Source organism: Somniosus microcephalus, chromosome 31 (genome assembly GCF_052327205.1).
Source record: "Somniosus microcephalus isolate GS21.2 chromosome 31, FLI_Smic_1.0, whole genome shotgun sequence".
NCBI lineage: Eukaryota > Metazoa > Chordata > Chondrichthyes > Squaliformes > Somniosidae > Somniosus > Somniosus microcephalus.
The window spans coordinates 30,005,603-30,020,071 of NC_141017.1; the positions used below are offsets into that span (position 1 = coordinate 30,005,603).

The following is a 14,469-nucleotide window of genomic DNA, read 5'->3' on the forward strand; positions in this document are numbered from 1 at the left end:
AGTGAAGGACACAACTAGACCTCCATGTTGTAAAACAGTTGATTAAAGCTTTGTTTAACGCTTAGACCAAGTGCCTAGTAGTTTTCTTACGTCAAAACCCATTTTTTTTTTTGACCAAACGTTTGGATGAATGGCCCCTCTTTGATGGCTCAGCCGCCATTTCCCCCCCCCCCCCCAACCCCCTTACACCTCTGTGGATCACCTTGGGATGTTTTGCTACGTTAAAGGCTCTATGTAATTAGGCGTTGGTTGTTGTCATGATGTCCCATCATCACAAACTGAAGCTCTTGGCCGGCATTCCTCTCCCACCCCCCCTAAAACCGTTGGCGACCCGCGCCACGGAGAGGCGCACAGGGCAGGTTCTGGGCAGCGCGGTTTCCGCACCCGGTCTGGCCAGAGTTATACTGCTCGCTGCGCCTCTCTCCAGGTTGTTAGTGAGATCAGCCACAAAGGAGCTGTGCTTGCCGGGTATCTCAGAGGTGGAGGGGCGGAGAGGTTTAGGGAGGGAATTCCAGAGCTTAGGCCCTAGGCGGCTGAAAGCACGGCCGCCAATGGTGGAGCGAAGGAAATGAGAGAAGGGGGAATGGGCAAGAGGCCAAAGTGGACATGAGTTTTCAGTTCTTGTGGAAAATGGACATCAATAAAACAACAACAACTTGCATTTATATAGTGCCTTTAACTTCCCAAGGCACTTCACAGGAGCAATTATCAAACAAAATTTGACACCAAGCCATATAAGGAGATATTAGGACAGGTGACCAAAAGCTTGGGCAAAGAGCTAGGTTTTAAGGAGCGTCTTAAGGAAGGAGAGAGAGGCGGAGAGGCTTAGGGAGGGAATTCCAGAGCTTAGGACCCAGGCAACAGAAGGCACATCCGCCAATGGCGGAGCGATTATAATCGGGGATGCTCAAGAGGCCAGTAAATGTCCCAATTTGACTTACACCATCTCTGTAAACCAGTCGCCCCACTAGCGTCTTGCATGACTGTGAATGGTTTTGCGTAGGGAGACACGGAGGGCTAGTTTTCCAGTGGCGGGTCTTTCTCTAAGTCGCACTTGCACTCTTCCACCAGGGTGACATCTTTGCTGATCGCCAGCTCGCCTTCGCACTTGAGCGAGACCACGGTTTTCCTCAGGCGGCTTGGGAAGCATCGGGAGCACGACCGGTACAACCTCTGCTCCGCCCCGGGGATGAAGAAGGAACTGCAGTGGCCAAAGCACAGCTGGTTTTGGACCGTGACGGTCTTACAGTTTGGGTGAGAAATGTTCTGAAGCGGGTGGAAAAAAAGGACAATTAAAAAAAAAATAATGAACACAACTGCAAACGACAGAGAGCCCAAAGTCAGAGCAGGCCAACTGGAGATTCCAAGCTCATCGCGATGGCGGCTTTACCTTAGACGTGTCGCTAACTTGGACCATGGGAGAAGGTCAGTGTGTCCACTCCCCCCGCATTTGCATGGCTAAAACTGTAAGGCCCGTGGCCTGTCAGCCACGGCTCAGTGGGCAGCACTCTCTCGCCTCTACTGTCAGAAGGTCGTGGGTTCAAGTCCCGCCCCAGATACCCGAACACCAAAAAATCCAGGCTGACACTCCCAGCGCAGCGCTGAGGGAGTGCCGCACTGTCGGAGGTGCCGTCTTTCGGATGAGACGTTAAACCTCCTGTCCTCTCAGGTGGACGTAAAAGATATTTCGAAGAAGAGCTGGGGGAGGTAGCCCCGGTGTCCTGGGCCAACATTTATCCCTCAACCAATATTGCTAAAAACGGGTTATCTGGTCGTTATCATGTTGATGTTTATGGGAGCTTGCTGTGCGTAAATTGGCTGCTGCGTTTCCCACATTACAACAGGGACCACACTTCAAAAAGTACTTCGTTGGCTGTAAAGTGCTTTGGGTCGTCCTGAGGTCATGAAAGGCGCTGTAGAAATGCAAGTCTCTCTTTGATGATTCTGCCATTAGCAGATGGGAACCAGTTCTAGCAATGTAGCCATGGTGCCTCGCTCTGCCACAGAAGCACCAAGCGCAGAAGCACCTTAACACAGGGGATATGTTTCTCCAGCTTTTCAAAGCCTTGTTGAACCCATTAACTACCTCATCGTGATAGTAATTAGAGCCTCGCTTCTCTCATACCTGCTTCGGTTTGTTCAGTCCTATAAAGCAAAGGGGTCCAAGCTTTTGGTGCAGTGAGCTGGGTTCATGTGTCGACCACAAGTGGCTCGTGGATGGTCAAGTCACTTTTCAGTTCGTTAGAATCATGAATAGGCAGCATGTCCAGCTCCCAATCTACTTATCCCATCTTGGAGTTGTTGGAATTGCCATTTGCACCTTCGTCACTTCTTTCGCACTTTCTCTCCTCATTAATCACTGACCCTCTCCTCCCTCACTTTCATCTGCCTCAGCGCCTTCATTTCTCTCTGTACTTTTACACCTCTCTCCGTTCCTTCCCTCTCTCTCCGTTCCTTCCCTCTCTCTCCATTCCTTCCCTTCCCCCTCTCTCTGTACCTTCCCTTTCCTCTCTCTGTTTCCTTCCCCCTCTCTCTGTACCTTCCCTTTCCTCTCTCTGTTCCTTCCCTGTTTCCGTCCCCCTCTCTCTGTTCCTTCCCTCTCTCTCTGTTTCCTTCCCCCTCTCTCTGTTTCCTTCCCTCTCTCTCTGTTTCCTTCCCCCTCTCTCTGTTTCCTTCCCTCTCTCTCTGTTCCTTCCCTCTCTCTGTTTCCTTCCCCCTCTCTTTGTTCCTTCCCTTCCCTCTCTCTGTTTCCTTCCCCCTCTCTCTGTTCCTTCCCTTCCCTCTCTGTTTCCTTCCCTCTCTCTCTGTTCCTTCCCTTCCCTCTCTCTGTTTCCTTCCCCCTCTCTCTGTTCCTTCCCTGTTTCCTTCCCCCTCTCTCTGTACCTTCCCTTCCCTCTCTCTGTTCCTTCCCCCTCTCTCTGTTTCCTTCCCTCTCTCTGTTCCTTCCCCCTCTCTCTGTTCCTTCCCCCTCTCTCTGTTCCTTCCCCCTCTCTCTGTTCCCTTCCCCCTCTCTCTGTTCCTTCCCCCTCTCTCTGTTCCCTTCCCCCTCTCTCTGTTCCTTCCCCCTCTCTCTGTTTCCTTCCCTTTCCTCTCTCTGTTCCTTCCCCCTCTCTCTGTTCCCTTCCCCCTCTCTCTGTTCCTTCCCCCCTCTCTCTGTTCCCTTCCCTCTCTCTCTGTTCCTTCCCCCTCTCTCTGTTCCTTCCCCCTCTCTCTGTTCCCTTCCCTCTCTCTGTTCTAATCTCCTACTCGAGCTCACTTCTCCTCTGGAGAGCATAGCTGTAGATCTCCTCGCCTCCCTCAGTCTTTTCTTGCTCCTACAGGCTTTTGAAGCCCAAAGCTGGGGCGTTGCCTCGCCACTACAGCTTGATTGCGCCCATCTGTTCTGCAGTTTGCACAAGTTTGCACCTTTAGGCTTTATGAATAATTCTCCCGTGCCAAAAAGCTTTCTCGTTGAACGTTCAACGGGATCGAATGCATCTGAACTATGGCCAATCCATGGCAGTATCACAAGTGCATTTCAGTTGTAAACTGGGGTTGCTGTAGACCTTTAAGTGGTGTCAACAAGTGCGACAAGATTTCACGCTTCCCCCAGATCTTCCAGGAGCTGCAGCCATAAGGATGGTCTGGGCTAGGCTGCTCCTCATGGCAGCCAACAGGATGCACTTGTCGCAGTGAGAACAAGCCAAGCTTCTCGCCCACGCGCTCCCTTTCCTGCGACGGAGCACCGTGCCACAGCAGCTCCCTCTGGTGGCCAGGCCAAGAGCACTCCAAGTCCATTTCCAATAGTGGCAACTGGGGTTCAAGAGAGAAGTCAGCCAGGGAACTCAACCCATGACCATATGGAGCAGACAGACACTCAACTGCTTCTGCCACCAGCCTGCCCTATCACCAGCCTGCCCCCTACCAGCCTGCCCCCCACCAGCCTGCCCCCCACCAGCCTTCCCCCTACAAGCCTGCCCCCCACCAGCCTTCCCCCTACAAGCCTGCCCCCTACCAGCCTGCCCCCCACCAGCCTGCCCCCCACCAGCCTGCCCCCCACCAGCCTTCCCCCTACAAGCCTGCCCCCTACCAGCCTGTCCCCTACCAGCCTGCTCCCACCAGCCTGCCCCCCACCAGCCTTCCCCCTACCAGCCTGCTCCCACCAGCCTGCCCCCCACCAGCCTGCCCCCTACTAGCCTGCCCCCTACTAGCCTGCCCCCTACCAGCCTGCCCCCTACTAGCCTGCCCCCTACTAGCCTGCCCCCTACCAGCCTGCCCCTTACCAGCCTGCCCCCTACCAGCCTGCCCCTTACCAGCCTGCCCCCCACCAGCCTGCCCCCCACCAGCCTGCCCCCTACTAGCCTGCCCCCTACCAGCCTGCCCCCTACTAGCCTGCCCCCCACCAGCCTTCCCCCTACTAGCCTGCCCCCCACCAGCCTGCCCCCTACTAGCCTGCCCCCCACCAGCCTTCCCCCTACTAGCCTGCCCCCCACCAGCCTGCCCCCCACCAGCCTGCCCCCTACTAGCCTGCCCCCCACCAGCCTGCCCCCTACTAGCCTGCTCCCCACCAGCCTGCCCCCTACCAGCCTGCCCCCTACCAGCCTGCTCCCACCAGCCTGCCCCCCACCAGCCTGCCCCCTACTAGCCTGCCCCCCACCAGCCTGCCCCCTACCAGCCTGCCCCCCACCAGCCTGCCCCCTACCAGCCTGCCCCCTACTAGCCTGCCCCCCACCAGCCTTCCCCCTACCAGCCTGCCCCCCACCAGCCTGTCCCCTACTAGCCTGTCCCCTACCAGCCTGCCCCCTACCAGCCTGCCCCCCACCAGCCTTCCCCCTACAAGCCTGCCCCCTACCAGCCTGCCCCCTACCAGCCTGTCCCCTACCAGCCTGCCCCCTACCAGCCTGCCCCCTACCAGCCTGTCCCCTACCAGCCTGTCCCCTACTAGCTTACCCCCACCAGCCTGCCCCCCACCAGCCTACCCCCTACCAGCCTGCCCCTTACCAGCCTGCCCCCACCAGCCTGCCCCCCACCAGCCTGCCCCCCACCAGCCTGCCCCCTACCAGCCTGCCCCCCACCAGCCTGCCCCCCACCAGCCTGCCCCCCACCAGCCTGCCCCCCTAGCACCCCATTTCAATTTCAGATCCCGACAATGTACACAGAACGCAGCTGGGTTTGGAGAAAGATGGCGTAAAAAATTCATGGGTGCCACAAGAGAATCATTGGGTCTTCGGGACATGTTCCTTCCTTCTCTCTCTCTCTCTCTTTGTCCTTCCCTCTCTCTCTCTATTCCTTCCCTCTCTCTCGATTCCTTCCCTCTCTTTCTCTGTCCCTTCCATCCTCTGTTCCTTTTCTCTCTCTCTCCATTCCTTCCCTTTCTCTTGGTTCCTTCCCAGGGGCTGTATTTGTACCTTCCAAACCATTTTAAAAATTCAAAACATGCAGCTGCGTTTGTGCTTTGAGCTGGCTGCGCACATTAAAATGGGATTGTTTACCAACCCCTATGTGCCCCGTCCAGTGTCTACTGCAGTAATAATCAAGACAGTCATGAGGCCAATACAAGCCATTGGTAAGGTAGACTTACTTCCTGTGTTATTTGTGGAAGGTTTTTATTGAACTCGGCCACATTAGCACTCACGGTACATTAGTGGTTGTATGGTACCTGCAGATGAGACAATCAGGGTGTGAACTTAGATCGGGCAAGGTGATTTGGCCAGGGGTCCCACGGAGCCAGGTTTGGGGCAGTGTGTGATCTCGGGCTATTGACGTGGGCAGTGGGTGTCCCAAGCCTCGCTGGTCACCCAATAGTCCCACTGTCCCTTCAGCTGTGTGTGCCGATGATGCTGTCACAGGCCACCATGCGGGTTGAGGAAGAAGAGAGTGACAAGAAGGTAATAGTGCAGGGGAAGCAAGAGAAGCCATTGCTGGAGATGGGCCTGGCTATGATTGGATAGTGAAGAGGCCACCCAAGCAGGAGTAGGCCCACTGAACTGGGTCTCGAGCATCGCTGCTCACCCAATGGTCCCAGCAACCCTTCAGCTGAGGCGGGGAAAGGGGTGAGAAGGGCTATGTGTTTTTTTGGGTTCAAGGTTCACTGCAAACCATCCCACTTTCACTGGTCCAACTGCAATAGTTAATGGGGACAAGGTAAAGAGTCAATGTCAGAGGACAATGAGCAGCCCTTCTTAATAAAATGGAAGTATGTAGAATTTACAGCACAGAAACAGGCCATTCGGCCCAACTGGTCCATGTGCTCCACGGTATGCCTCCTCCCACCCTAAACCATCGCACCCTATCAGCATACCCTTCTATTCTTTTCTCCCTCAAGTGTTTATCTAGCTTTGCCTTAAATGCAATTCGCCTCAACTAGCGAGTTCCACATTAAGAACATAAGAAGTAGGAGCAGGAGTAGGCCATACGGCCCCTCGGGCCTGCTCCGCCATTCAATAGGATCATGGCTGATCTGAATCTAGACTCACGTCCACTTCCCTGCCCTCTCCCCGTAACCCCTAATTCCCTTATCTGCTAGGAAAATGTCTATCTCCATTTTAAATTTATTTAATGTTGCAGCTTCCACAGCTCTCTGGGGTAGCAAATTCCATAGATTTACTACCCTCTGAGTGAAGAAGTTTCTCCTCATCTCAGTTTTGAAAGGGCAGCCCCTTATTCTTAGATTATGCCCCCTAGTTCTAATCTCACCCATCAGTGGAAACATCCTCACCGCATCCACCCGATCAAGCCCCCTCACAATCTTATATTCTCACCACTCTCTGGGTGAAGAAGTTTCTCCTGAATTCCCCATTGGATTTATTAGTGACTATCTTATATTGATGGTCGCCAGTTCTGGACTCCCCACAAGTGAAACATCTTCTCTTCGTCTACCCTGTCGAGCCCCTTCATAATTTTAAAGATCTCTATCAGGTCACCCCTCAGCCTATCTCTTTTCCAGAGCCCCAGCCTGTTCTGTCTTTCCTGATATTTATACAATTGGATCGACTCTGATATTTTTGTATGTATTCAGTTTGCTTTTAATGAAAGTTCTGGTTACAGCAAGAGAATAACTCAGAGAAAGTTACTGAAGGAGCTGAATTAACACAGGCCATTAAAAAACTGTTTACTAAAACACCCCGGGCTATCGATCATTGCTGATGTAAAACATTGGTTCGGCCCCAAGTGGAGTATTGTGTTCAATTCTGGGCATCGCAGTTTAGGAAGGATGTGAAGGCCTTAGCGAGGGTGCAGAAAAGATTTACGAGACACTTGCTTAAACCCCAGATACATCTCTAACTTAGAATCATAGAATGGTTACAGCACAGAAGGAGGCCATTCGGCCCATCAAGCCCGTGCCGGCTCTCTGCAAGAGCACTTCATGTAGTCCTGCTCCCCCTCTCTGTCCCCGTAGCCCTGCACATTTTTTCCCCTCAGGTACTTATCAAACTCCCTTTTGAAAACCATGATTGAATCTGCCTCCACCACCCTTTCAGGCAGTGCATTCCAGATCTTAACCACTCGCTGAGTAAAAAAGTTTTTCCTCATGTCGCCTTTGGTTCTTTTGCCAATCACCTTAAATCTGTGTCCTCTGGTTCTCGACCCTTCCGCCAATGGGAACAGTTTCTCTCTATCTACTCTGTCCAGACCCCTCATGATTTTGAATACCTCTATCAAATCTCCTCTCAATCTTCTCTGCTCTAAGGAGAACAACCCCAGCTTCTCCAGTCTATCAACGTAACTGAAGTCCCTCAGCCCTGGACTTTTTCCAGTTCTGACGAAAGGGTCGCCGACCTGAAATGTTTAACTCTGTTTCTGTCCCTCCGCAGATGCTGCCCGACCGGCTGAGCGTTTCCAGCATTTTTTTATTTCAATATTTTGACATCTTCTCTTCGTTTGGAAGCGAGCTGAGGCTGATGAAAGGAGTGGAATGAACATCTCTCGCAGTCCTGGCGAGTTACATTTAATGAAACCTGTGCTTTGGGAACCCGGCAATAAAAGTGCCTTCGAGACACTTGGTTAAGAATTCAGCGCCAACCCCCACTGATTGAACTCATGATTAACTGAAGATATTTGCATGCATAATGCGCACACCAAACAAATTTGTGTACAGTGTCACACCACAAAGCAAAATCTATTTGGAGCAATTAGTCGTTTTGTAAAAGTAAATAAAATCTTTTTGCTCGCAGTCCTCGAGCTGCCTTTTCCTAAAGAAAGAAAAACTTGCATTTCTATAGCGCCTTTCACGGCCACCGGACATCCCAAAGCGCTTTACAGCCCATGAAGTACTTTTTGAAGTGCAGTCACTGTTGTAATGTAACAGCCAGTTTGCACACAGCAAGCTCCCACAAACAGCAACGTGATAATGACCAGACACAGGAAACTTTCAATTTACCGGCACCTAAATAACCAGAAATCTCGGTTAACCGGCAAAATTCAGGAGTAGGTTCAGGTAAGTTTTACTTCATATTCTACTTGCCTTCCTCCATCTGTTGCTGTGCAAGGGTGTGGCTGCAGCTGTTGCTAAGCTACAGAGACGCTTGGAACCTGTGGCCATTGTTCTGAACCTGTTGCTAAGCAACAGGGTTTGTTGCTTTATACGGAGCTGTCAGCTCTCCGTATCTTTTACTATAGCTTTCGGTTATCCGGAATTTTTGATGAACCGGCACCACGTCGGTCCCGTCGGTGCCGGATATAAAAAAGTTTCCTGTAATCTGCTTTAGTGATCTGGATTGAGGGATAAATATTGGGCCAGGACACCAGAGAGAACTCCCCCTGCTCTTCTTCGAAATCGTGGCACGGGATCTTTTACGCCCGAGAGAGCAGACGGGGCCTGGGTTTAATGTCTCATCTGAAAGACGGCACTTCCGACAGTGCGGCACTCCCTCAGCACTACACTGGGAGCGTCAGCCTAGATTTTTGTGCTCAAGTCTCTGGAGTGGGACCTGAACCCACAACGTTCTGACTCAGAGGTGAGAGTGCTACCACCTGAGCCACTAGCTGTCACCTATTCCCCTCCCTATCTCTGTAACCTCCTCCAGCCCTACAACCCTCCGAGATCTCTGGGCTCCTCCGATTCAGAAGCGAGAGTGCTACCACTAAGCCAGCCACAGCTTACACCTAACAGTCTCACAATTTAATTCAAAGTAATATTCTGGATATACTATTATTTCACCTGCCCTTTATATTTCTCAGACGCCTCCTTTCCCGGCTGAATAGTCCAAGGGGGAGAAATTCCACTCCTTTGCACCTCCTGTGGGGGGCGCTAACGGGGTGTTAAGTCCTTTGTGCCCGGGCGCAGTGCTGACCGCGCCTCCCGCCAAATTCCATGGGAGATTAGCAGTGGCGCTACCGGGTTGCGCTCCGATCTCGTGTGCCCGGAGATCATGACATCAACTCCGGGCGCATCGCCCCGGTAAAATAATTCCCCTTCGCCCCCTGCGGCAGCGCCAGGCGATGGCAGCGACCGCTGCAGGGGACGTGAGCAGGGCTAGCGGGGCGGAAGTTAAAGGTGAGGTGGCCGGCCGCCCTGAAAAAAAATGTCGGCTTTGTTGAAAAAATTTTTTTTTTTGTTGCTCCGGACGCGGGGTCGGTGCTGCGATCGGTCAGCCCGGCACCCCCGCTGCCTGGTGCTGCAGGTAAGTAAAAAAAAACCTGCAGAGTTCGCAGCGTGGGGCCTTTCCCTTTAATTCAGGGAAGAGCCCCTGCGATGCGTCATTGCCATGCGGCCCAGTGGGTGGCACTACTGTGCCGTGCGCCCGGGGTCGCAAACTTCCCCCCCTCTTACGCTTCAAGAAGGAAGTGGAGCATTTGATTTAGTGCTCCACCTCCCTCTTGGTGCAAAAGGTGGGAATTTCAGAAAGGCTGGAAGAGGTCAGCGCCTGGGGCGCGAGGGGGATTTCTAGCCCCTAGGGCTAAAAATTGAGTCTGGGGTGCTAACTTCGCTGGGGCACCACTTTTAGCGCCCTGGAAAAAATTAGCGCCCCCGCGACGGAAATTGAGTGGTAGCACCCCAAGAGGGAAGCGGGGCGCTCCTGGAAGCGCCCTGCCTCCCTCTTGGGGCGCTGCGAGGGAATATTGCAGTGCTACGCACCTCAGTATTACAGACCTGCCTCCACTTCTTAAAGGGGAGGGGCTTTGTGCAGTGCGAGCCGGGGCCCAGCTGGGCCATCGGGGGTCGGGAGTGCCGGCAAAAGAGTGGGGCACTCAAGAGGAGTACCGGGTTCATGGAGCGCAGCCGGCACTCCGCGGGGGGGTGGGGGGCGGGTTAATAGGCCAGGGACGGGAACGGAGTCAGGTGCTGGCAGGCGGCCAGAAACAAAAATGGCCGCCCCGGCCGCAGGTTACCCCCCCCCCGACCCCGTCGGACATAGCGTCCGGCGGTAAGGCAGCGGACGCACCCGACGATCGTGGCCGGGTCGCAAGAGGGACGCTGCGCACAGCGATGATGTCATCGCCGGTGGCACAGCGCCGCGGGGCGCTACCGGTTACCACCGCCGCTAACCTCTCGCAGGAGGCGTTGGCAGCGCCACGCCCTGGCGCTAGTTGCTTTGTGCCCTGTTAGCGCCCTCTTAGGGCGCCCTCTTAGGGTGCTAACGGGAGGCGCAAAGCAACAGAATTTCTCCCCACCCCCCCCCCCCCGCCCCAAGTCCCTCCATAGCTCAGACCCTGATTAGCAGGAATCAGCCTCCTGGCTCCGCTCTGCTCTGCCTCCAGTGCTTGCATATCTCCCTTGTGTCTCGCTTTATACCATCAGTGCAGTTAATGGCGTGAATGCAGCCTGAATCTGAACTCTGGACCTGATACGGATAATGAAGCAGAGCGAGACTGCTTGGAGCAGGGACTCTCACTCCACTTCACTTTACATTCAGCTCGGGCCCTTCACACCCAAATTTACAACAAACCACTTCACACCTGATGCTAAACCTGTGATAACTACCAGGAAAGACTGAACAGGCTGGGGCTCTTTTCGCTAGAATAGAGAAGACTGAGGGGGCGACCTGATAGAGGTCTTTAAAGTTATGAAAGGGTTCGATAGGTTAGACGTAGAGAAGATATTTCCACTTGTGAGGGAGACCAGAACTAGAGGACCATAAATATAAGATACTAGCAGGGGAGCCCCGCGGTGTGAGGGCAATTTTGGGGTGCGCGGTCTCCTTGCCCCTGTCTGTCCCCCCTCTCGGGCCTGGTCGATGTGTGGGCCGGAAGCCTGGGACTGGATTTGGGCTGTCGGCAGTTTCCAGGGCCTGGGGATGTGTGGTCCGGAAGCCTGGGACTGGATTTGGGCTGTCGGCAGTTGGAGAAGGCTAGGCCCGTTTTGCATTGTTTTTTAACCTAAACATTTCTAGCTTTTAATACCTTCAAAGATAACAACAGAAAACGCTGGAAAAACTCAGCAGGTCAGGGCAGCATCCGTGGAGAGAGAAACAGAGTCAATGTTTCAGGTCGAAGACCCTTCGTCAGAACTGGAAAAAAGCAGGAAAAGGGATAGATTTTAAAGCAAGTTTAGGGGCTGGGAAAAGGGGGAGGGGAAGGTCAGTGATAGGATAGAAAGCAGGAGAGATTGAGAGACATTGAGAGACATTAAGAGATATTCAAGGAACAAAGGATGGCTCTAGATGAAGTGTGAATTGCGCTGGCAGAATGAAGGACAGCTGCCATGTGGGAGAGAAGAACAAAGCCCAGACGAAAGTGTGGATTAAAAAAAAAGAGAGAAAATATATGTATATATGTGATAGGGGCCGAGGTTATGATCTGAAATTTGCTATCATAAATATAAGATAGTCACTAATAAATCCAATAGGGAATTCAGGAGAAACTTCTTTACCCAGAGAGTGGTGAGAATGTGGAACTCGCTACCACAGGGAGTGGTTGAGGTGAATAGTAACATAGAAACATAGAAGATAGGAGCAGGAGTTGGCCATTCGGCCCCTCGAGCCTGTTCCGCCATTCAATGAGATCATGGCTGATCATCCAAATTCAGTACCCTGTCCCTGCTTTCTCCCCATATCCCTTGATCCCTTTAGCCTTAAGAAATATATCCAACTCCTTCTTGAATATATTTAATGAATTGGCCTCTACTGCCTTGTGTGGTAGAGAATTCCACAGGTTCACCACTCTCTGGGTGAAGAAATTCCTCCTCATCTCTGCCCTAAATGGCTTACCCCTTATCCTTAGACTGTGACCCCTGGTTCTGGACTCCCCGACCATCGGGAACATCCTTCCTGCATCTAGTCTGTCCAGTCCTGTCAGAATTTTATAAGTTTCAATGAGATCCCCTCTCATTCTTCTAAACTCCAGCGAGTATAAGCCCAATCGACCCAATCTCTCCTCATACGTCATTCCTGCCATCCCAGAATAGTATAGATGCATTTAAGGGGAAGTTAGATAAGCACATGAGGGAGAAGGGAATAGAAGAATATGTTGATAGGGTGAGATGAAGTAGGGTGGGAGGGGGCTCGTGTGGAGCATAAACACTAGCGCGAACCAATTGGACTGAATGGCCTGCTTCTGTGCTTTAAATTATTCTGTATAATTCTATGTAAACCTATAATGTAAATGCCCCCTTAAATGGCAAAGACACTCAGCCTGCCTGGAAGGACTATAGATTATAAAGTGTTTCGTCAGCTACGTGCAAACGATAAATAGTTTTGCTTTGCTCCTCACTACAAATATCGGCCACTCGATTAGATACAGCCTCGCATCCAGATCAGGTCACCTACCTGTGCAAAAGGTACTGTTCTGCAGTTTGATCTGGTGGCTTCATGCTCTGTCAGAGGCAAGACGATCTCCTCAGTAACGCCGCTCCCTTTCTCAGTCACTCTTCTCCAGGCCTCTTCCGCTGTCCTCTGCCTGGTTCGGGGGTCATGTTTAGCAGCAGGTACAGATGGATCCCAAGTCCTTGTGTTGGCCTTTGGAATTGCCTGTAGGTCATCAGTCGGGCCTGCACCTGAACCCCAAGCTCCACCGCCTGGCACCTGCCCGGTTGGAAGATCTTCGGCGTGCTGTCTAGCTGATTCCCACCTCCCATGGACGATCCTCTTCTTGGGATGAAGGCCTTGTGTGTTCTGCTTTGTCTGAAAACGTTCCCTTGCGAAGAAAGCTGGCGCTCCCCAAAAGCCGTAGGCTGTAGTCTTCCGAATTTGAAGGCCACCTTCGTCCTTCCGATTTGCCCGAAAGCCTGCCGGAAAAGCCGGAGCTCCGCCCGTGGTCCTGCGTCGAGCCACGACATCCCCAGCAGGAGCTGGGGACCGCCACAAGCTCCGGAACCCCAGCCCCCCGACGGGCCGACCTGCCGCGTCGGTCGGAGTGTCCCGTCTCCTCTGCAGCCCCAGGAAGGTCGACCACTGGCGGCTCGCCACTTCCGGGCGCGGGGGCGTAAGACGGGGGCTTAGTCTGAAGGGAGGCCCGGCAGCGAACGGCTTGGGTGGCGCCTGGGCCGAGCCGGCGGCCCGCCCGTGGTCCAGCTCGCCGCTATCCGGCGGAGAGTCAGCTGAAGAAACCATCTCTTTGTCGTCATCCGGGTCGTCCCGTGCTGGCCGTGGCAAAAACCCGCCGACGCACGACACCGTAAGGAAGAGACTGAGCATCAGCTCGGCGCGAAAGGCTAGCATTTCGTCGGTTCCTAGTTAAACATCAGTTCAAGGCTGTGCTAACAGGGCCTTGCAGTCGATTTTGAATCATTTTCCCTTCTCCTTGCTCTTTATATTCCAACCCCGGCTTTCCTTGCTGAAGAGATTACTACAGGAAGCTGCCATCTCACATCCTCAAGGGTCATTGACATCCTCAGTTTTATTGAATCAATAAATCACTGGGTGGAAGGGGAGGGAGGGGGGGAGAAAAACTCTGCACATCTTTTTAAGGATTCGGCGCTAACACCTGTTGTTTGAAGTTGTGGTGCTTTAGTGCCGAAGACATTTGCATCTATAATGGGCAAGGCAAACAGATTTGTGTATTAGCACCACCAGAAATAAAATCTATTTGGAGATATTAGTAAGATCTAAATATAAACCGAATCTCTGGCTTACGTCTCTGCACTGATTCTTGCTGAACTCACCAAGTGCTGGAAGGCTTCTCAGTCAAGATCATCTCCTTTGGGTCTCCTGTCCTTCTGCCTTCCGCAAACTTGAGCTGACCCACAACTCGGCTGCCCGCGTCCTAACTCACACCAAGTCCCGTTCGCCCTTCACCCCCTGTGCTCACTGACCTACATTGGCTCCCGGTTAAGCAACGCCTCGATTTCAAAATTCTCATCTTTGTTTTCAAATCCCTCCATGGCCCTGGCCCCCCCCCCCATCCCTGTCTCTGTAATCTCCTCCAGCCCCACAACCCCCCCGAGATCTCTGCGTTCCTCCAATTCTGGCCTCTTGCGCATCCCCGATTTCAATCGCTCCACCATTGCCGGCCGTGCCTTCGGCTGCCTGGGCCCCAAGCTCTGGAATTCCCTGCCTAAACCTCTCCGCCTCTCTACCTCTCTCCCCTTAAAGGTGTTCCTTAAAACCCACC

General features: G+C 53.0%; 1 protein-coding gene and 1 long non-coding RNA gene across 3 annotated transcripts in view; one reads left to right on the forward strand and one right to left on the reverse strand.

Annotated features, from left to right (window-relative positions):
* The window catches only part of LOC147097683 (uncharacterized), a 287,634-nt gene extending 279,292 nt beyond the window's left edge, over positions 1 to 8,342 (forward strand). Inside the window, exons 3-4 of one of the 2 annotated variants that reach the window (XR_015074331.1) lie at positions 1,072 to 1,254; positions 7,794 to 8,342. This is a non-coding gene — a long non-coding RNA (uncharacterized LOC147097683). Of the gene's footprint in view, positions 1 to 1,071; positions 1,255 to 7,793 lie in introns of those variants that run through there. The other variant, XR_015074330.1, reaches the window with a different exon arrangement.
* LOC147097684 (uncharacterized) lies at positions 195 to 14,228 on the reverse strand. The gene is made up of 2 exons (XM_085971691.1): positions 12,687 to 14,228; positions 195 to 1,266 (listed from the first exon to the last, which is right to left on the reverse strand). The coding sequence occupies exons 1-2, from the start codon at positions 13,575 to 13,577 to the stop codon at positions 1,018 to 1,020; spliced, it is 1,140 nt and encodes a 379-aa protein (XP_085827817.1). The 5' UTR covers positions 13,578 to 14,228; the 3' UTR covers positions 195 to 1,017.
* Positions 14,229 to 14,469: the final 241 nt, after the last annotated feature.

Bases quoted from the DNA above. Each gene is read 5' to 3' on its own strand.
- LOC147097684 (XM_085971691.1), bottom strand. From the start codon at position 13,577: ATGCTAGCCTTTCGCGCCGAGCTGATGCTCAGTCTCTTCCTTACGGTG. The intron at 1,267-12,686 runs GTAGGTGACCTG...CACCCGCTTCAG, and splicing joins GAACAGTACCTTTTGCACAG to AACATTTCTCACCCAAACTG.